We start from the raw sequence: 22,029 nt of genomic DNA, 5'->3' as shown, positions 1-22,029 counted from the left end.
TATATCATTTCCTACTTGGCGCAAGAACATCGCATTTGATGCATTGGCTTGTCATGGATAACAGACCAAACAGAACTTTAGTAAATTAAGTCGAACTTTACAAAGACTGATACATGTGATGCTTTTATTGGTTTGAACAAACAAGACGTGCATGTGTGTCTAGATTATTTCATTCAATAAGTTATCGTATTCGAGTGCCAAAACAAGAAGATAACAAATCGATTTCAACAAGTACTAAAATGACCTAGTTGATCATAGTCTTGATGTTTGAATCGATCAATTTCGGGTAGCCGTTACGAGACGATTCTTTGCAAAACATGTCGTCAATCTAACTGTCATTCGCTGAAGCATCCTCCAGATCTTAATCAAAAAATGTTGAACATGTCGAAGCACATGGGCTGCACACACTTTTCTTCAAATCATATACTTCTTCTCTTAGCATAAGAAAACAAAGGAATATAACCAAGAATTCTTAAATAAATAAAAAACGTTCCTGGAAGCTAAAGTAGTTGCACTGATAGGACAATACATTTAATGAATTTAGGCGTGGCATATGTAAATATTAATTGGGCAAGTATGCTTGAGCCAACCATAGACAGAAAGCGAACCACAGCGCCCCCAACAAGACATTTACTCGGCAGGTAAAACTTTACACCAAAAAAGAGGTAAAAATAGCACAGTCTAGCCAGTTTTCGGACTGGTCGCCAGCGTTTACCAAGTCAATGAAAAATAGTCACTATTTTGCTGCAACAGAGACCGGTCCAACATAATATACTGGAGTTCGGTGCACCTGTATATGAACTTCCAGCATATTATGCTAGAACTCCAACACACGGAAAGTTCCAACATAATATACTGGAGATTCGAGCACTTGTGTATGAACTTCCAGCATATTATACTGGACCGGTATACTTTGCTGGAACTCCAGCATAATATATTGGCGTATTTTTCGAGTTTTGAACAGTGTTTTCGCTCAGATTTATCTTTACATGAAAAGTGACTAAATTTCGATTACTTTTAAAACTGGACTATTTTTGAACGACCACTTGTAAATCTAGTTATTTTTTAATTTCTCCCAAAAAAGAGAGGTTGCAATGCAGGAGACAGAAGATTACTTGTCTGCGGAAATCAGAAGCATCAAATGAATTCCTTATCTTCTCGTATAGCAATTCAGGTTCTATACACTGATAATGAAAAGGTTTTATACATTGATAGTAAAAGATTACATTTATATAATGTGCAGAGTTTCCAGCATTTGCATTGATGGAAGAAATATTTAGGTTCTGGTCAATTAATCAAAGTCGCAAGCTGACTTGGACATTGAAAAGATATTTATTTAATAAAATAAGGTCTAACAAAATTAAAGGGCAAAAGATTCCACCAGAAGAAACAAGTAGTGAAGCACAAAATGCAAAACTTGTGAAGCATTACTTGCTTTTGACATTTGATCTATATATCCCCAGAAGAAATGTGACAACAAAAATCATAGGATAAGGACAAGTTGCAATAGTAAAAAGAATACTGTAGAGAACACCAGTAAAATATACTAGATGATAAGATAAAATAAGGTGAGAAGAGAAGAGGAGCTTGCAGTATGTGCCCCTATAAATCATTTAAAGAAAGAAATGAAAACTTTTGGAACTTGTGGTCTAAACAAAGCATTAATATTTGTGTGACTATAAATCAATTAAGGGTAAAGTAGGAATTCTAAAGATAAATTGTTTCTAAACAAGGAAAGGTGACATAATTTTTTAGGCCGACTAAAAAAGAAAAGAGTATGACATAAATTGGGGAGAAGGAGTATTATTTTATTTACAACTTCTGCAGAAGATTTGACGGTTTACCTATTTCAACAAGATAAAGCTTGTGCATAAATACATGTTACTGCTACTTCATCCAGTCATCGTAAATCAAATATCTCTAATCGTAGACATGAATTAATATAGACACTGGAGCAATCCTCGTACAGAGGACTCCCATCAACTGGTTCTTTATGAAGATGAAATCCCTTCTCAGGGCAGTCCTTGAGGATTTTCATTCCACCATCAGATAGCCGGAATATTCCATATGCCCTAACACATTGCACTTGAAGATAAGCTTAACTGTTTGATCCATAATAACTATGTCAGAGATCAGCAACTTTGTGGCTATCTATGTGTTTCAAATTATTGTTAACTGTTTCTAATAATTACATGGCATATCAGTACCTTTCACAAGGACTATTACATTTCAACTCCATACAAAAAGTGGCTTAATGGTGCAAACAGTCAAAAAAATGCAGCAAATGCCCCTTATTTTTCTTTTCCCTAAAGTAATGAATTCCCATAATTTATCTAAGAATTATGACCTGCATGTGTAGATTCTTATTTAGAAGTTCCCTGTTAAAGTATTTTGCAATTAATAAATGGTCTAATGAGAAATGAGGTTAATCTAGTAGGCAGTACTCATAGATCCTAAGTGCTTTCGTAGAATCTTCAAGGTGTTGTTTGGTAGGGTGCAGAAGAATAGTAATGACTAGAGTGTATTAGTAATGCTGGGATTACACTGAGATGAGTTATGCTTTTTTATCCACTGTTTGGTTTGGTATTAAAAATAACATGCATTGCATAATTTGTTTTAAAAATTGTTTGTTTACAAAATACCCTCCGACGCGAAAGATTTTGAAAGGGTAGTTTTGTCTTTATACATGCCTATCCATGTATTAAAAACTATGGTATTGCTAATGCCATGGTTTGCTATGTATAAGAATACTACTGAATAGGGTGTATAACTAATATAGGAATTAGTTATACATAAGTTGAAAAATACTACTCCCTCCATTCCAATTTATGTGAACCTGTTTGACTGGGCACGTAATTTAAGAAAAAATGAGGACTTTTAAAATTTGTGATCCTAAACAAGTCAAAAAGGGCCCTAGAGTATGTTTGTGGTTATAAAAACTTCTTATTAGGGGTAGAATTATAAGTTTAAGCTAAATCGTTTCCAAATTTAGAAAGGGGTCATTCTTTTTTGAACGGACCAAAAAGGAAATAGGTTCACATAAACTAGAACGGAGGGAGTACCAAACAAGGGATTAATAATACCAAAATTAATAGATATATTATTTTCCCTAATACATCCCACCAACCTAAAATCTGATAAGAGTGACTCATTTAGCCATACAGATGACAGAGGAATTCTCATGAATAACATAGTTTTCTACCAATATGGATATGACTTAAAGCACTTATACAGCTATGCACCAAAATTGAAGGAAAAGAAGCATCTCAAACATGACAAATACTCTTATACTAAATATGCAAATATAAACTGAGGAAAGAATATAGAAATGACCTTGATTTATCGATAGGAGCCATGACAATTCCAATAGCCTCTGGTACCATGACCTAAATCGATCAGAAAGTGAGAAAATACAGAGAGAAAAAAACATGCAGATAAATGAAGAATCAGAACGACAACGTGTATTGAAGCACAATAATTTCAGATAAGTTTAATGGAAAACATAGGGAAGTAATGAAGTGAATGCAATATGTTAAACATGGTTTGATAAGAAAATAATGCTTTAGCCGATACCATTTGCATAATCATTGGATGATCTAACACAAGAAATGGCCTTCTGATAAGTTCAATTCCAAATGGATATAGGTATAAATAAATTTGAAGTTAATTACTATACTTACAAATTGAAGTTCGTACAAGTTTAACTATTAAGCTGACAGATGGACAGCAAAAAATGGAAACGAGAATGAAGGATTAGACTACTTATATCATTTAAATTTTCTATTCTACATTATGCTCCCTCGATTTCAATTTATGTGGCTTGATTCGGAGTACGAGAGTCAAAGTTCTTAATTTTCACCATGAAATTAGACAGATTTTTCAAGTCTTTAATAAAATTTACATATTAGGAAACTACATACAAAGTACTATAAGTCATAATAATTTATATTTCGAAATACTTATAAAATACTCAAGAAACCCATGGTCAAGATGAACCTCGTAGACTCCCTAAATAGTAATGTAGACACATAAATTGAAACAGAGGGAGTAGTTCATAACAGGGATTAATGACACCCTACCTTGCATTTATTCGACAGTAGTGTTTCACAAGTAACTAAGTGCACAACCAAAAGCTCATTTGAAAAGCAAAGTTTCTTGATCTCTCAGTTTAAAAAAGCGCAGCACAAACATGTGAAATCCAAAAGATTCAGATTTCAATTTCTATGGTCCTGTACTAGCCAAAAACCAAAGTTACCATTCCTCCTAAATCCCGTTTTGCAAACAGTTTTGGTTTCCCTACCTTTTTCTTCGGTCTTTCCGAGAATGGTGGAAGAATGCTGATTTCAGTTTCAGAAAAATGCAGTTTTAATTAGAAATGAGAGCATGTAAGCTAGAAAAAGGAGTGTTTCCTTAGTCTATATATATATATATATATATATAATTCTGGGAATAGTAGAGCTGATGTGGCATCCTCTATAGTTGAGGATTGCTATTTATCTTTTTTCCTGTTTTTTTTGCTTTATTTGCAATTTATTTTCGTTTCAGTTTTCTATTATAATTTAAAACACGGTTTGTTCTCTTAATCCAACAGTTGCAATAATTAATAAAGAAATGGTGCAAAATTGAAAAGACGCCTTAGTAATGAAACGTTACGCCAGTATCTATAACTGATCGACTATTAATCAATGTATTAAAGTTTCTCAATTGGCTTTCTAGACCACTACATATGCATTGCAAATGATAATGTGTGTTTTAAAACATTTTTCGATTAGTAGCAAGATTTTGCTAATGCCTCATTAAAGAGTATACCACTCTTCCAGAAAAGAGATGTTTGGAAAGAGGAGAAACCACAACGTTCAAGATTACGAGAAAGGCAGTTTCTTTTACTTCAAATCCTTGGAGATTAAATTACAGCAGGGTTTAGAAAATTTGAATTTGAAGATTTTGTTCATCTACTACAGGTGCTAATTTTTTTCCTTTAAACTTTCTTATTGAACTATTGGTAGATTCTTGATCTTTTTTATGGCACATGCATGTTGTTGTGAGAAATTGTTTTTCTTTTTAAAAAAGGGTTCATTGAATTTATAGAAAAAGGGTATTGGACATTTTGAAATGGTTAAAAGATTTATATAATAAATAAAGAAGAATATTTTGAAATTTTACAGAAAAAAATAGGAAGAAGAGAATATAAGAAATTATCTGGTTGATTAAATGGTACTGATGGAAAGGAAGAGAGGAAAAAATAAAAAAAAATAAAAATAAAAATGGTAAGAAGATTTATATAATAAGAGAAAGAAGAGATATAGAGATGATTGGTTGATTTAATGTAGGAAATAAGACGGAACATGCTAATTGATTCTGTTATTTGATGGCTTTCGTTGATCGCAGAGTTAATTATTTTTCTTTTTTTGACTTCTTTCTATTTATTTTTTCCTATAAAGTATATGATTTTTTTATAGTAGATACTTTCCAATTTCTCTTTATCTTCGTATTCGTACTTAGTAAACACATTTCTGTTTTTCTCTTTAATTTGTTTTTTGTCAATTTTTTCATTCTTTTTTATTTGAAAAGCCCCAAGAGTCATTCTTTTGAACTTCTTATATATCTTGTATATTTAATTTTAGTATTATTGATGTGTTCTAGTGTAAAGTCTATGTATACTATCTTCCACATACCTCACTTATGCAATTACACTTAATTTATTTGTTATTGCCGATGATTATTGATGTGTTAAAATTTTAACTTTATTTCTTCTTCCTCAAGACATTAGCAATATCTTAATCTCCTTTTCTATTTTTTTTTCCTTCGCCACTAGCGGTTCTTTTTGAAAATTCTCCAGTCGAACTTTATCCATTACATTCATTAATATTATATTCTTCTCAATAGTTTACACTTTTAGCACCTCTTCCCGTTTCAATAGTGAACAAATGAACGAAGTTTTCTAGACGGAACACCATAAGGCAATTCGTCAAAGCTGGTGAGGTTTCAATTTTCATGAACCGGAATTCTATGTGCTTTACTTAAACCTTTCCTTCTTTTTCTCAATGTGAATTGAATAATTCTTAACCTTCTTCCTTTTTGTATTTTTCAACAATTTAGCGTATGTATTTTCGAGTACAAGAGAACAATACTAAGGTAAAGTATCAAATACTATGAGGGAGCCAATAATCTAAGCGTGTGTATGTTCAGACTCATCAATACCAGTAGCTTAATACCTAGGCCAAGGATCCTATTTATTTTGTCTCCTTTTTTTGAATATTTTTGCTTCATTCTGTTCATCCAACTTAATTTTTAAAAGCTTAAAAGTCACTTCATAAATCTCTTTATTACACCTCATCCCTAAAGTTCTAGAATTTATCTTTTTCCTCATTTTTCTTGCACTTTTACCCATTCTTTTCATTTAATTATTTTTGACAAATTCCGAATTTCATTACTAACGGGGGAACCGCTACTAGAGAGTCCAAAAGTTACTATTAAATGCCACAACCGTTACTCAAGAGTCCTAAAATATATTGCCAAGTTTTACGTTTTACTTCATCATCCTCCAATTTCTTTACTCATTTGTCATCTCTTCCTCTTTAAATATGAGCTCTTATGCTGACAAAGGTACTTCCACTTGACCGGCCTTCATTGGTTGTAATGTGTTGTTGGTATCATTGACAATTGACAAATATGGACTTTCACAGCAGTTCTATTCCCATCGATGATGAAGAATATTCGACAAGACTCGAGAAAGGATAAGGAAAAAAGAATAATGAAGAAGAAAGCTATCATGACTCTCAAAGGCTCCATGTCGTTTCCAATTCCTGTGGATCTCGCCAACTTCTGCACCCGACATAAAAGTTTGTCTTTTGGATTTGAAATTGTTAGGGGGGAAATGACAGTGTGTAACTGTAAGAAGTTTGAAAATGTTGCGGTATTCAATCTTATAGATAGTAGAAGAAAATATTTGGAATTATTTGTTTAGTGAAAGAAAATTAATAGGCAGAGTGTCTGCATACTAGACCGAATACTTTGATTTAATTGTTTGTTGTGCTCATCTTACTGAGATAATCATTGATATTGGGGCATCCATTCTATGAATAATAGAGGAAAACTTGTGGTTATTTGCTAGCTGAAGAACACTGATTGGTCATTGGTGATACTAAACAGAGATTTTTTATTGTGCAAATAATAAGACCTTCTATAACTTTTATTGCGCTTTACATGACGAAGATTTACATGCAAGACACATACTTCATCATCCCTTTTTATTTGAGCTTGTATTTGGATTACTAACAAAGTTAGATGCATAGATTTGAAGGAAATATATTGAACTTTTTTCCGAAAAGTAGAACCTTTTTATTGGTAAACAATTATATATGTGAAACTCAGATTTATATGATTGCCTAACCAGATTTTCGTTTGTCTAAGATAAAGATCATTTTGAATGCTAGTTATTAACTAGAAGTAGTTGAATCTTACATATCCAACTTTTCGTGTAATGATCCTATAAAAATTAGTCATTTAGCACTTCTAGCTTTTGAGCTTGTAGTTTCCCAAACAAATTTCCCGTACTAGATGTTGTTTCTTCTATTATATTCACAAATTCTTATAATTTATCCTCCTCCAGAATAAACGTTATTTTTTAATTATTGTATGGAATTGGTGAAATGGAGAATGTTAGAGCTAACGGAGGAAGAGAGACATCCAAGTTGGAAATACATTAGTAAGCCACTTTTCTCATTTGATGTGCTTTTAGCTTGTTGTCTTTTGGTAACCAACTTGACAAGGATACACTTTGTTGTATGATTACTTGAGTTATTATATTTCTATTAAAGCAGAAGATTTAATTACTATTTGATTAGAATACTGGTTTTTGGTACTTTCTAAACTATATTAGAGATGCCTCATAAACTTTCTTTCAGCGTACATGCATGTTCATATATACATCTATTCAATCACCATCAAATCAAGATGTACTTTAATACATGCTGAAATGTACTTATCTTCATGGAATACATAACTTCCAAAGAACAAAACTTAGCATATATTTTGGTTTTTGAGACCTTCATGTTGTTTAATTTTACTAATATAGTTAATTTTGCATGACAAAGCTATCATGGAGGATAAAGCAAACCACAAAATAGATGAATTCTCATGGAGTTCTCTTCAGGAAACTAGGCACATTTTGTGCTTTTTAGCATGTTAGTTCTACATCGTGTGTTTCTATCGTAAAATTTCATTTCTTTGCTAGAAACAATTATTTTTTACTAAATGTGGGGATTAAATCCTATACCTTTATTTTACTTATCTATGTCAATTTTTATTTTTATTTTTGTATTTTTCATTTTTCTTCCATTAAATTTATGATTTTAGTATTTAATTTGTAAGAGACACTTTCATGACCGGCACACTAGGTATTTATAATTACAGATATACTACTAGGTATTCCCTCATATCTTGTTGCACAAGTTATACCTGTAACTCCATTCTACCAATTGCAATATTGCATAAATAAACAGAAATATTTTGTCCCATTAAGTTTTCAACATTCTAGTTATCTCCAATAATGAAATGCACAAAGGCACAAAGCCATCAGGAGTAAATGTACCTGATACGAATATTGAGTATGCAAATCGATCGATGACATAAAACAGCTCTGAGATGGATGCGTTTGGAGAAAAAAATAAACGGTCACACGTTAAGTTATGCCGAGTTACATGCCCTTTAACAATTTAATTGCTGAAACATGTGAACTAAACAGAGGAAAGCACAAAGAAGGAAGCCAACGGCAAAAAAAGTTGATTTTCAATTATATATTTAAGTGATTATTTAAGGATAACGGAAATATGAATATTAAACTTGACAATCAATTAGATCTAGCCAGTTCATATTTAAGGTGTCCTGTAGACTATTAAAAGTGAAGCTGCTAACAGAGACAAATCATCCTTGTCAAAACATATCACGGTGGATACCTTAACTGGTGGTGCAGAATTGAAGGAAACAATAGCTTTAGCACATGCTCTGGAGATGCTACAATATCGGAGCTCAGGATTGTTTTACATATTTAATTATCTCGATGTTATTCAAGTCACAGAACGTAAAGTCCCATATGAGACAGATTAACAGATCTTTAAACTTTTGAATGCCATTTTGTGGAAGATAAAAGAAACACAAACCAGAATTTGCAGAATGTTTTCCAAGTACAAGTAATGTACAGGTCTGGCTCCAAATGCATTAAATCACTTAAAATTCAGCTCTCTTTCAATTATTTCTGCCTTGATTTAGAATAATAAGCATCGCAATAGGTCTTCTATTGAGAAATTCCATCCAAATAAACAGGAAACACATAAAAGGAAATTGAGAAAGAGAAGAGAATTTACATGAATCCATCCAATTGGAAAGAGGGATTGTTCATGTAGTATGGCAAACATCTCCTCCTCTTGTAGGGCCTGGCACTAGCAGTAACTACAAATAAGTTAGAATCCGTTCTTCTTACCAAATTGGACATGGATCTTCAGATTTTGAATTACTTACAGAATTGGAGGTTGATTCTTGTTTTGGTATTATTAGAGAGGTAATATAAAAGGTTCCATCTTTCTGCATGAATTAAGGGCGAAAATAGCCAAAAGTCAGTTCATTGAGAATTCAGTTTCAATCTGCTGTAACATTCTCTATAACAAAAGGGGAAGAAAAGTCTATCGGAAGGTGCCAGTAAATGGGTACATAATTTTACTATCAAAAAGAAAAAACAAAGGAAGAAAACTTTGAAGGAAGGTGCCATTAAACAGATGCACAGTTGATGCCCCAAAATAAAAAATAAAAAAATTGCAGGCAAATGAACATGGTCCTAGAAGGCATCTCAAAGAGATTCTTATAGAAAATTAGGATAAAAAATACAGCCACCATATGATCTTTGTAGTTTCTACTTCACGAGAAGTTATCACTACAAAATTTGAGGGTGTTTTAGAGATGGAACAATAACTAGTAACACCATTTCATGCCAAGTAGAGCAGATTATGTGGCAACACTCGGATAATCTATCGTAGATTGCCACAAGACAGTAGTTTGATGAAAGGCATGCTTGGCAAACAAGAATACGGAACTCAATCTCCATGGTCTAATGAGTAAATTGTAGCTTCCTCACCACTACTAATTTACTGATTAGACCATTAAAGTACTATGGTTGGCTTGGAGAATGGTCTTACATCAAAGTACTATGGTTGGCTTGGAGAACGGTCTTACATCAAAGTACTATGGTTGGCTTGGAGAATGGTCTAATGAGTAAATTGTAGCTTCATCACTGCACAACATATACTTTAGATGAAGTCCAGTCAATCAGAAATATCTTGTTTTCCCTTTAAGGTGAAGCAACTCACATGCTTTAGGCAATTTAGCTAGTCTACCAGAACTTCCTTTCCTCTTTTGAATTATATGATGATTACTCTCAGAAAACTTGCCTCAGGGTGCTTTATCTCCTACATAATCTCTATTGTCACTCCCTTTAACTTGTATGGATTAGCATTAGCAATTACAATTACACACTCAACAATCCAACATCATTAGTACTTGAGTACTTCGGAAAAGCAGATGATTTGGAGAAAGTGCATTGGTGATCTGAATATCTAGGAATTGATCAGGTAAATACTCTTGAAGACCTTAACTTCAAAGTTTGAATATTAGTGAAGGAACTAAAGAAGATAAAAGCATTATTTATAATGAAAAAATAATGTGGTGTATTTAAATATGTTAAGACTCAGAAACCAGTTTCTTGCTATAAAGGTAGTTTGCCAATAGCTGTACTTTCAGTTTCAAAAGAAGAGTTAAAAGATGTGTTGTCCCTATAATTTTACCAGAGTTAGAACACAATACGGTTTTATTGAGCACAGTAATGAGCTCATCTGGCTTGGATCCGTAATGGAAGGATGAGATAATCAAGCAAAGATGGAGAAATTCCAGTAATCTTCAGCTCAAGCATCACTACTACTTCGAATGGAGCAAATTTCCATGACACATGCATGAACAGATTTGACACCAAATGCTCTAGAACACGTCTATTAAAATCTACAGGTTTGACACTTTAAAATACATTGCTTAAAATTTTCATAACCAGTCATACAAATGAAAAAATTACGCACAAAAAATTTAGAAGATCTGACATCACCATAGGAGCTAGTCATTGTTCAACAATGTTCTAAAAGTATCATTCTAGAAAGCAAAGTGAATACTAGTGATCTTACAAGGATGGCACCAAGAACTCCACAGGTCTCTATATCCTTCTTAGTGTTGTTGCTGGCAATTTCCAGAAAATTCTCCATCAACCTTGTTGGCTGAGGAAAAAAAAGTGTTACCTTGTCAGGATTTATTATTGTACATGAGCTTGTATGCCCTGCACGGCACCCTGGATTTTTCGTAACACGGGAATGAAAATAGTGAAACGAAGTATTTAGGCTACTGCTGGACAAAGTTACTCAGTTGTATTTCAAAAGGCATAGTTATTGACTACTTACTACATGTACATCTTTGAGAGGTCCAGATGCTGCCAGCACATTGCGAGAATAATTAGAAGGACCGCTTGATGAATCAGTAGTTGAGACACTTGAGATTTCAGCTCCATCAGGCAAAGTGTGTATCAAGGAGATTCCCGGAGAAGGAGCAGTCTGTGAAACTGTATGCACATTAGTCTGGCAACATACTCCACCAGCCATGAACTTCGAGGAATTCAAGCCAGAAGTCACGCGTGCTCAGATTTGCTGACCATTGTAAAAGTTACCTATTAACATTAAATAACAGAAGTAAGCTTATGCTACTATGTATAATCTATTAGCAGATCAATATAGAAAGCAAGCCATAGAAAAAGTGTAACCCAGATAAGGTTTCCACAACATTTAGGATTGGACTTTTCACTCTGTTTTTCAAGCAGGTCTCCATTAGTCACCAGAGTAAATATAACCACATATTTAAAAGGATTAACTATAATATAACAAAGACAGCATTCCTTAGTGGCCTCTTGCACAGTCATGTATCCACTCAGCGCATAGATAAAGGTACTTGAACATTGGGCTCATACTTATAGGTAGATAAGGTTTAAAAAATTTGCTCTTTCATCGCACCAATTGAATCATTTTCTCTTTGATTAGTCGAGTACAAGATATAGCGTCCGAGTCTAACAATGAATGTTGCATATTTCTTCCCCTTTTACAATCCAATTAGGGACGGCAATGCAGCGGGGCAGGTTAAGAGGGATGTGGGGGCAGGGCTGATTAGAATGCAAGCGGGGGCAGGGCGGGTTAAAATATTTTTTTAGATAAAATCCAAATGGGTGCAGGTTGGAGATCCAAGATTAATTAGGCCTATCTTACCTAAAGGCTAAAAACAAGGTTTTGCCACCTGCGAGTCTGCATGACTGTGTTTCCCGACGAAGAAGCTTTAAACAGTCTCATCTCTATCCCTTGGTAATACTCTAACTTTCTACTTTGTTCTTTTCTCAAATTTTTACTGAAATTTTCTTGGTTGTCTAATTCAAATCTAGATTTGCTACCCAAATTTATTTTTCATGGTAGATTTTAGGTTCTCTTAGTCTCGGCCTCTTCTTCTACAAAATTCTTTTCAAAAAATAATTTTCAACATTAAGTGAAAGTGAATATATTGAAGAAGGCATGAAAGGTGGGGAAATAATCATTTACTTGGTGAATCTTAAGCTGATTAAATGGATGAATAAAGACTGTTTTTTATGTGATTCATTTATAAGTGTTGCATGTAGTATTGGATGTCATTTTTGTTACAAAATTGATGATTTCGAGATTAAATTTTTGTTCGATCCGTTGGATAGAAGGGGTACCTTTTTCTTCTTTGCAAACTATCAACTTGTCTCTGCTAATAGATAAGTATGTAGTCTCAAGACAAACAAAATTCGATATGTTCATCTTAGTACTTTTCGCATTGAAAGTGGGAGTCAAAGGCCTAAAGCCAATGAAGTTACTCAAACTAGAAAGATGAAATTGACTTCTAGAGCATGGACACATTTTACAGTGGTGATGGTCAGTACTGCAATACTCGTATTAAAACAACTATAAAATGTAGGACAAAAATCCTTGTTAGATCGTATTGCTTAATGTCCCAAAAAGTCAACTTGGAGAGTTAGGATCGTTCGAATAGTGATAATGGTAGCTAACAAAGTTCTCGATCAAGATGTTTCGCATAGAGAACTTGCCAATGCCATCATTTTGCATGAGCATTGTTGCTTATGTGGGGTTTAGAAATTTAATTGCTAGTCCGCATACATTGTTCAAAATAGTTGCAAGAAACATAATCAAGAATGACATTTTGAAGATTTTAACAATCTGAAATAAGAATTTCTAATTTAATGGGAAAAATCACAAGTGGAGTTGCAACAAAAATTGATATGTAAACTTCAGTTAGCAACAAAAAAGAGTTTATTGCTACTACCAAATATTTTATTGATGATTCAAGGAGGCTGGTTTGTATAGTGCATTACATAATTGTTTGTTTAAGTGAAATCTGGTATGGAGAATATCAACTATCAAAATTGATAATTCTAGTACAGATAATGCCATGATGAAAACCTTATTGGATGAGAAGCTTAGTAAAAAAGATTTATTGTTGATAGGTCGATGTTTCATAAGTGTTGGGTTGCGCACATCTAGAATTTGATTATGCTAGAAGGACTAAAGGTTATAGGAGATAGTATTGGCAAAGTGCATAAAAATATCTTGTATTTGATTGGACAATCGGGCAGATTTGAGAAGTTTGAAAACGCCGCAAGTTTGCTAAAAAATTCTTGTGACAGGTTGTTGTATGATTGTCCAACTCATTGAAACTCAATATATCTAATGTTGAGGACATCCATAGAGTACAAAGAGGTATCTAAGAAGTTGAGTCTAACTGACACCAATTATCGATGTTATCCAACGAAAAGGCCATGGAGTGATGCAGAAGATGTTTGTGATAAATTAAAACTTTTACCATATCACTGAACAATTTTCAGGAATTTAGTATTCAACTTTATGTCAATATTTTTCAAAAGTTTGTACAATTAAGCTAGAATTGGAAGCTCGAAAGAAGAGCTTTAATGCTTTGATTAGTGCTATGGAGTCGGAAATGGTGAAACATAAAAATTATTGTGATGACGTACTATTTTGATGGGTACAACGTTATCTTTGATCCAAGGTAGAAGATGAAGTTGGTGGAGCTCTTTCTTCCACAAATGCATAGTGAAGAAGCTTCAATTAAGATCCAAGAAATTCGAACTCACTGCTATGATCTCTTTCAACAGTATAAGAGTAGATTATCTTCCTCAGATGGGTCATCGAAGCATATGGTTCTAGTGAAGTAACTAATCTTATTGAGAGTGATGGACGGTCAAACTTTGATAGATTTGTCGTTTTGAGTAGTACTTACGTAAAGAGAAGATCGGAGTTAGATTTGTATTTAGAAGAAAGCATGTTGTCTCGAACTATAACATTTGATAATTTAAGTTGGTGGACGACAAACATATTGAAACTTCTTACTTTACAGAAGTTTGCTCGTTACCTCTTAGCCATTCTTGTGTCTACAGTTGCATATTTAGTACTAGTGGAAGGTTGATTAGTTTGCATCACAGTAGGCTTCATCCTACTACTTCGGAAGCTTTGATGTGGGCTCGCATTTGGTTATGAAACGAAATAAACAGTATGTAATTTTTCCAATGACTTTTTACCTTAATAATTTTTAGTTTTTAATACTATTTTGATACATTGAATCATATATTTTTCTTTTCAGAAAAGACTTTGAGGATCGATAAAGCTTCATGTCCAACATTACTTGATGAGGAGGAAGAACTGATTCACGTGGTCTCACCAGTATACTACTTTGAAGAGGAAGAGAATACAATATGTTGATACAGTTTGTTGTCACTCAGTTTGTCTTCCACCAACTTAAGCTATAAAATGATAGAGCTCGAGATAGCAGGTTTTCTTCTAAATGCAAATCCAACTCCGTTCTTATCTCCACGTTAGCCTTACTTGAAGCGACAAATCTATCAAGACCGGACAGTCGATCACCCTCAATAAGGTCAGTGACTTCACTATAACTATGCTTCAAATGACCCCATTGAAGCAAATAATCTACTCTTATACTCTTAAAAGAGATCATAACAGTGGGTTGAACTTATTGAACTTTAGTTAAAGCTTCTTTATCATAAATTTATGGAAGAAAAAATTCCACCAACTTTATCTTATATCTTGGGTCAAAGATAACAGCTACACCATCAAAATACGCACATCATCCTAAGATTCCTTAAATTTCAACATCACTGAAGTCATAACGCTAATCAAAAGATTTAAACTCTTTTCCTGAACTTCCAATTATAGCATATTTACACAAATTTGTGAAACATATTGACTTGAAAGTTAGATACGGAATTCCTAAAAATTATTTAGTGATATGGTAAGAAAAGTCTCAACTTATCACAAACATCTATCACTCCATTGTCTTTGCGTTGAATAACATTGATAACTAGTGTCAATTAGACTCAATTTCTTAAATAACTCTTTATACTCTAGTGTTGTCCTCAATATTAGATTTATTGAGTTTCAACGAGTAGGTCAATCATACAATAACTTTTTGTTATAATATCTGTGTAGCAAATGTGTGGCTTCTTCAATCTCTCAATTGTGCCCAATGATCTAATCCAATACAAGACGCTTCCACACATTTTGCCAGTACTATTTTCTGTCACCTTTGCACTTCTTGCACAATCAAATTTAAGATGTGCGTAACACAACGCTCGTGAAACACTGGACATAACAATAGCAAATATCTTTTACTAAGTTTCTCATCTAATAATATTTTCATCATGACATTATTTATACTAGAATTATCAGTTGTAATAGTTGATATTCTCCATTTCATATTCTACTGAAACAAATAATCAAGCAATGCACTACGCAAAAAATCATTATCATGTGCGGTAGGGACATAAATAAACCTTAGAATATGGCTTTGAAGCCTCCATGAACATCAATAAAATGTCAAGTAATAGCCATAAATCTTTTTTAGTTATTATATGAAATCCATGTATCAACTGTTATTGCAATTCCACTTGTGAATTTTCCAATAACTTAGAATTTTTTATTTTTATATCGTCAAAAATCTTCAAAATATTATTCTTGGTTGTGTTTTCTGAAACTAATTTGAACAATTGATACAGACTAGCAACAAACTTTATAAATCCAACATAATTAACAATAGATGCAAATTGATGGTGTGTGTAAGTTCTCTACGCGAAACATCTTGAATCTTGATCGAAATAACATTGTTGGTTACCATCATCACCGCCCCAACCACCCTCACTTTCATAGTTGGCTTTTTCGGACATCAACCAATATTACCTAAGAATGATTTTCTCATATATTATCTAATTGTTTTAATACAAGTATTACAATACTTACAATCACCAGGAAAACATCATCAATCATCACACTCTAAAATGTAGTCATGCTCTAGAAGTCAATTTTTTCTTTCTAGTTTGAGTAAATTCATTAGTAGTTTCATTGGCTTGCTGTCACTCTGAATGGTAAAAGTATTATAGGATGAACACAGTTCATCTTGAAACTCCATACTTATCTATAAGCAGAAACAAGTTTAAAGTTTACAGAGAAGGAAAAAGTACTTCTACTGTCCTACAAATAGAACGAAAATACAATCTTAAAATCATCAATTTTATAACAGAAACTGGCACCCAGTACTACAAGCAACATTCTTAAAGGCATCAGATCATTACAAAATGGTCTTCATTCATCCACTATATTAGATTCTTAAAACTCAACAAGCAAATAATTTTTCCCCACCTTTCATGCCTTAAATTCTTCAATAACTTCACTTTCACTGATTCTTGAAAATTATATTTTGAAAAATATTTTGTAAAAGAAGAGACCCTAATCAAGAAAATCTAAAATCTACCATGAGAAGCAAATTTGAGTAACAAAGCTAAGTTTGAATCAAACAACCAAGAAAGTTTTAGTAAAAACGGATAAAAGAAGCAAAAGGTAGAGAGTTAAGAGTATTACCGGAGATGAGAGAATGAGACTTTAAAGCTTCTTCTTAAGAGCTTCTTCGTCGAGAGAGTTGGGAAATGCAGTCATGCAGACTTGCAATCGCAGGTGGGAAAACTTTGTTTTTAGCCTTTTAGGTTTTAGTTCAAAAGATAGGTCTAATAGACTTGGATCTCCAACATACGCTCGCGCGTGAACTTTTATGTTAATATTTTAATCACTCTGGCCCATTCCGTCCTGTCCTCCCCCCCCCCCCCTGCCATCCCTATTTACCATTGCTTGGAGGGAACTTCACTTGATCCAGAGGAACATGAAACCAATCTGCTTTTATAATTGACCAGTATTGATTTCAACAGAATGGGATAACTCTTTAAAATAGCTAAAGCAAAGGGTACTCTCCAAAGTTTTATGATAAACCATCAGTTCATAAATGAAAATTTAGATTGGCAATTATATTTATAAATATAATAGAAAAGCAAAAAAAAATGACAAAGTGAAATAAATAAAAGGAATATTTGGCGGGGCGGGTGGATTGAAAACATGAAAATATGCTATGCGGGGCAAGATGGGCGGATTGAAATTATTGCGAGAAGCCCAACACGCCCAGACTACTGCCATCCCTAATTCCAATCATAATAGTCCACCTTTTCTTTTCTAACTTTTTTTTTCTTCACATTCGGATCACCTACTATGATGATCCAACGGAAGGTGGAATACATTGATAGCAAACTCATCATCATTATTACTCTCAGTTCTGCAAATCAACTGGAAATACACGAAATTTCATTTTTAATTCCTGATTATCAGTACTATCTCTGAGTTACTATTACTCCAAATACAAAGGCTTTTCAAGAGTTATAGCTGATAACCTACTTAACACAGTCCAATAGAAGAACAGCTAAATAATCTTGGGCATGGAAAATTATTTCGTTATTCAGCAAACTGAAAACAGTAGTATAAAATAACTTGACCAAATAAAACACAACAAAATAAAGAATGGAAGAGAAGAACCTGATAAGCAAGTTGAAGGTGAATTCTCCTTTATTTTTGTGTATTTTATGCTTTCTCGCTTCTTTTCATCTTAGCATCGCCGAAAGACATGAAAAAGAAAAAGAAAAAGATCGTTAAGTCAGCCCGACCCAAATATATGTACCGTTTAGAGTTACTAGTGCTGAAGGTGTTTAGTCGGGAAATAAGTTATTCCAAAATTAATTATTTCGAAATTAGTTATTCGGAAATAAAAATAATACTATATTTTTGGGATAACTAATTTCGAGATTCATTATAATGCAATTTTGTCTCAACCAAATATGGAATAAACTCATCTCAAATTTAATTTAAAGATTAATTATCTCTTGTTTCGCGTATCAAACGAGCCCTTAGTGTACAAGCATTGGGAATGTTCCTTATAATAGTAAAGATGCTTTTAAAAATAACATATATATTATTAAAAGATTGCAAGTTCTAAAATGATAACTGTGTTAATCATATTTAGGGGTTTGATCCACTCTAATAGTTCTTCCTTCAATATGTTTTAGTATTTTCTTCATTATATAAAAGCGTCATAGGAGTAGCGTTAGATTAAAATGTTAAAACATTATCGTTCAACTTTTAAAGTAATTTTGTATGATAGTGGAGCCATAATTTTCATTAAAATAAGTCAAAATATAAACAAATAAATCTAAAACCAAGATGTGTCAATATATAGTGTATATAAATACATAATAAAAATTACCTAGCTATACAATATTATTTTTTGACGAAGATGCATCGGTTGACACCCTTTGAGTACATATAACTCTGCTACGGTTTCTATACGCATGTTGCATGTGTATTAATTTCATATTAATTATTATAATTTAAATTATTTTACCCACATCTTACTTATATTTTATAAAAATGCTAAACCTTATTTGAAACTTTCACACTTTTGCTACCAAAAAAAAAAAAAAAATTACATCATAGTTCACTTGGGCCATACAGCCCATTCGAAAATAGCTCATATTTGAAGCTCTTACCTGGCTTAGCCTAGATTGTATATGTTATGAAATTTAGTTTTCACCCGGTAGCCCACAATTTAAAACAACGGTTTTAATATTTTAAATTTCAATTTCTCTATTTCTCTTCCTCACGCTTTCTCAGAGCCGACGATAACCGACCTCCATTGTTGGGTTCAAGTACTTTTTCGAGCTTTCAATCTTATTTTCAGGTAATTTTCGTTTCATTTTATGCTTTTACCATAGTTTTGGTTTTGAATTTTGTTTTATTTTTAGTTTTTTTTTTTTTTTTGCTTTTCTAATTATGCCTATTTTCTTACAATGTTGTTGTGTTTTTCGTTTGATTTTGTGTTCCTTCTATCTCAGTTCTAGGCTTAAACTTAATGTTTTCAGTTTGCATGCTTTGTTATTTCGAATTTTATGGTAGATTTTTTTATTTTTTGAGTTTTGTTACAATTTGGGAAAAGAATTTTTTATTTTTTGAGTTTTGTTACAATTTGGGAAAATTGGCCTTTGTTTTGCGTTCATGGCCTTTATTTTTGGTTCACTTTTGAGTTTTGTTACATTTTGATTTTTGTGTTTTCCTTCAGTTGTCTTCACTTTTGTTAAAGCTTTGTTTGTTTGGTTTATTGTAGACAATGCGTTCAAAAATTCCTGCTTCTAAAAGCAAAATGAAGGTTGCTGGAAAAGGCGTTAAGTTCGATTATGCGAAACGATTGAGGGACTTGCCCTCAAGCCCTGATTCTGAAGCTAATGTAAATGTCCAGGCGCCAGATGATAATGATTTTGAGTCTCCTGCTCCTCCTAAAAACTCGCAACAAGAGAGCAGTCGAATGACTCGTTCGCAAACGAGGAATTCTCCCACTCCAGTTAAATCATCGAGGGACTTGCCCTCAACCCCTGCTTCTGAAGCGAATATGCATGTCCAGGCTCCCGATGATGATGATTTTGAGTCTCCTGCTCCTACAAAAAAGTTGCAACAAGAGAGCAATCGAATGACTCGTTCGCAAACAAGTAATACTCCTACTCTGGTTAACATCGTTAGAATAAGGAGTAAGAAAAGTAGGAGACCTGAAAAATTAAAGGAAAGCTGAAAGTTGATTTGGTTAATGAAGATGATGTAGGCCCCAATGTTAAACCGAAAAGGAGAAAGATCAAGGACGATGGTGAGAGTGGTCTTGATTGCATATCGAAAGAACAAAGGTTTGCTATTCGCTGCAAATTGAATGAGAGAAAAGCTAAGTTGAAGGTATCCCTGTGTTGCTATTAAATTATACATGCTTATACAATTTTATATAAAGTTATACAGGTGTTTATACATCTTTATACAAGTACTACTACACTTATTTATACATTTTTATAAAACTTTTTAGTATAGTTTTTGTTCCTGATCTATTTCTTGTTAATTTTTCCATATGCAAGGTTGAGGACTTCTATATACAACCAACTGATCATTTCCACAACAGGATTAGTTCCCATACTGAAACTGATATTGTGAGCATTTTGAAGCAATGTTTGACTGACACGCAGCTTCAAATGTTTCGTGCTAGTTCTTTTGGGTACTTCTTGGACCTCCCTCAATTTAAAATTCAAAATCAACTTATTCATTGTATATTATTGAGAGAAGTCATCCCAGGACGGGAAATGGAGTTGTGGGTGAAAATTAATGGTTGTTTGCTGCATTTTGGCATTGGAGAGTTTGTTGTTATCACTGGTTTGAAGTGTGTAGAAGACGACACCACTTTCTATGACAAACCAAATGTTAATAGATTGCTAAAAGAGTACTTTCCAGGAGATGGAAAAAGGCTATAACGAGGGGGCAGCTTCTTGATCGCTTCAAGAAAAAGGACTGGAAGTCGAACGAAGATGCGTTCAAGATGGCCTTGATGGTGTTTGTCCATCATTTCATATTCTCAGATGCCAATAATCATGGTATCAACAAAGATGATTTTGATATCATTGAAAGTGGTCAATATCAGACGTATGCTTGGGGAAAAAAGTTATTTGAAGATGTTTTAAGGACAATGAGGGACAGACAATGTGACTATTTGACAATGTATAGGCTTGGAGGTTTGCCACTTGCATTACAAATATGATTTTTTGAGTGTTGCTCTATGGTTGACAAGCATCTAGCTGTTCGCGTTGGAATAAATGTGCCACGCATTCTTAATTGGAAAGTGACTGAAACTCCAATATATACGGATTTGACTGGCGGGGTGATCATGTGTAGTATCGACAAGGTAACCATTTTGTACCATAATACTTCTTCATATATGATTTCAGTTTTTCTGTATGTATATTTATGAATATGTCACAATTTCATTTTTCTACTATTGTAATCCAGTTTTTCTTCTTGTAGTTGAACTATAGGAACATTTCCCCTACTCATAAAGAGATGTCAACTCTGAACATCGACACGCTTTTTGAAGTTAATACCGATGATGTTGCATCAGGGGAGGTGCCTGTGGTGCCTGCCTTTCACACTAATGATTTTGTCACTGCATCTCCACCTTGTCCTCAGAATATGGAGCAACAGTCTAAATGACATTATCCTCAGAATACGGAACAACAGTCTAAACGACCTTTTCCTCAGAATATGGATCGACAGCCTAACCCGAGTTATGATCCTTTGGTGCGCATTGATCTGTTGAATGCTGAAGTTGAGAAGTTGAGGAGTGCTGTTGGAAAGGTACTGGACCTTTAGCTTTTCTGTAGTTTATCAGTACTTTTTGTATATACATGGTTTTTTTGTTATAAACATGGTTGTTGATTTGCTTTTCTTTTTTTGTAGTTGACTGATACAGTGATGACACTCAGCAATTATGTAGTTTCTTCCTTTGAAAAAGTGTTCAGTTTTTTGAATATGAAGGAAAACAAGCAAAAGAGGGAGGATGTTACTTATTCTAAGGTAATTGTTTACTGATAAACCAAATCACTCAACAGTTATACATTCTCTGAATCATCACTCAACATGCCTTCTCTTTCTATTATTTTTT

The 22,029-nt window shown here is 33.3% G+C and overlaps 1 protein-coding gene across 7 annotated transcripts; it reads right to left on the bottom strand.

The window, feature by feature from the left end:
• Window positions 1-1,761: 1,761 nt before the first annotated feature.
• On the bottom strand, window positions 1,762-18,156 carry LOC104236864 (AMSH-like ubiquitin thioesterase 2). 7 transcript variants are annotated; one of them, XM_070171982.1, is made up of 8 exons: window positions 18,048-18,135; window positions 11,493-11,755; window positions 11,223-11,312; window positions 9,520-9,582; window positions 9,366-9,440; window positions 8,594-8,641; window positions 3,334-3,386; window positions 1,762-2,102 (listed from the first exon to the last, which is right to left on the bottom strand). In XM_070171982.1, the coding sequence occupies exons 2-8, from the start codon at window positions 11,688-11,690 to the stop codon at window positions 2,099-2,101; spliced, it is 531 nt and encodes a 176-aa protein (XP_070028083.1). In that variant the 5' UTR covers window positions 11,691-11,755; window positions 18,048-18,135; the 3' UTR covers window positions 1,762-2,098. The 7 variants fall into 7 exon arrangements, with proteins under 7 accessions (XP_070028083.1, XP_009789200.1, XP_070028081.1 ...); XM_009790898.2 differs by having other exon boundaries at window positions 1,762-2,072; XM_070171980.1 differs by lacking the exon at window positions 18,048-18,135 and adding an exon at window positions 17,910-17,929 and having other exon boundaries at window positions 1,762-2,072.
• Window positions 18,157-22,029: the final 3,873 nt, after the last annotated feature.

Source organism: Nicotiana sylvestris, chromosome 4 (genome assembly GCF_000393655.2).
Source record: "Nicotiana sylvestris chromosome 4, ASM39365v2, whole genome shotgun sequence".
NCBI lineage: Eukaryota > Viridiplantae > Streptophyta > Magnoliopsida > Solanales > Solanaceae > Nicotiana > Nicotiana sylvestris.
This window is presented reverse-complemented; position numbering and strand designations above follow the sequence as displayed.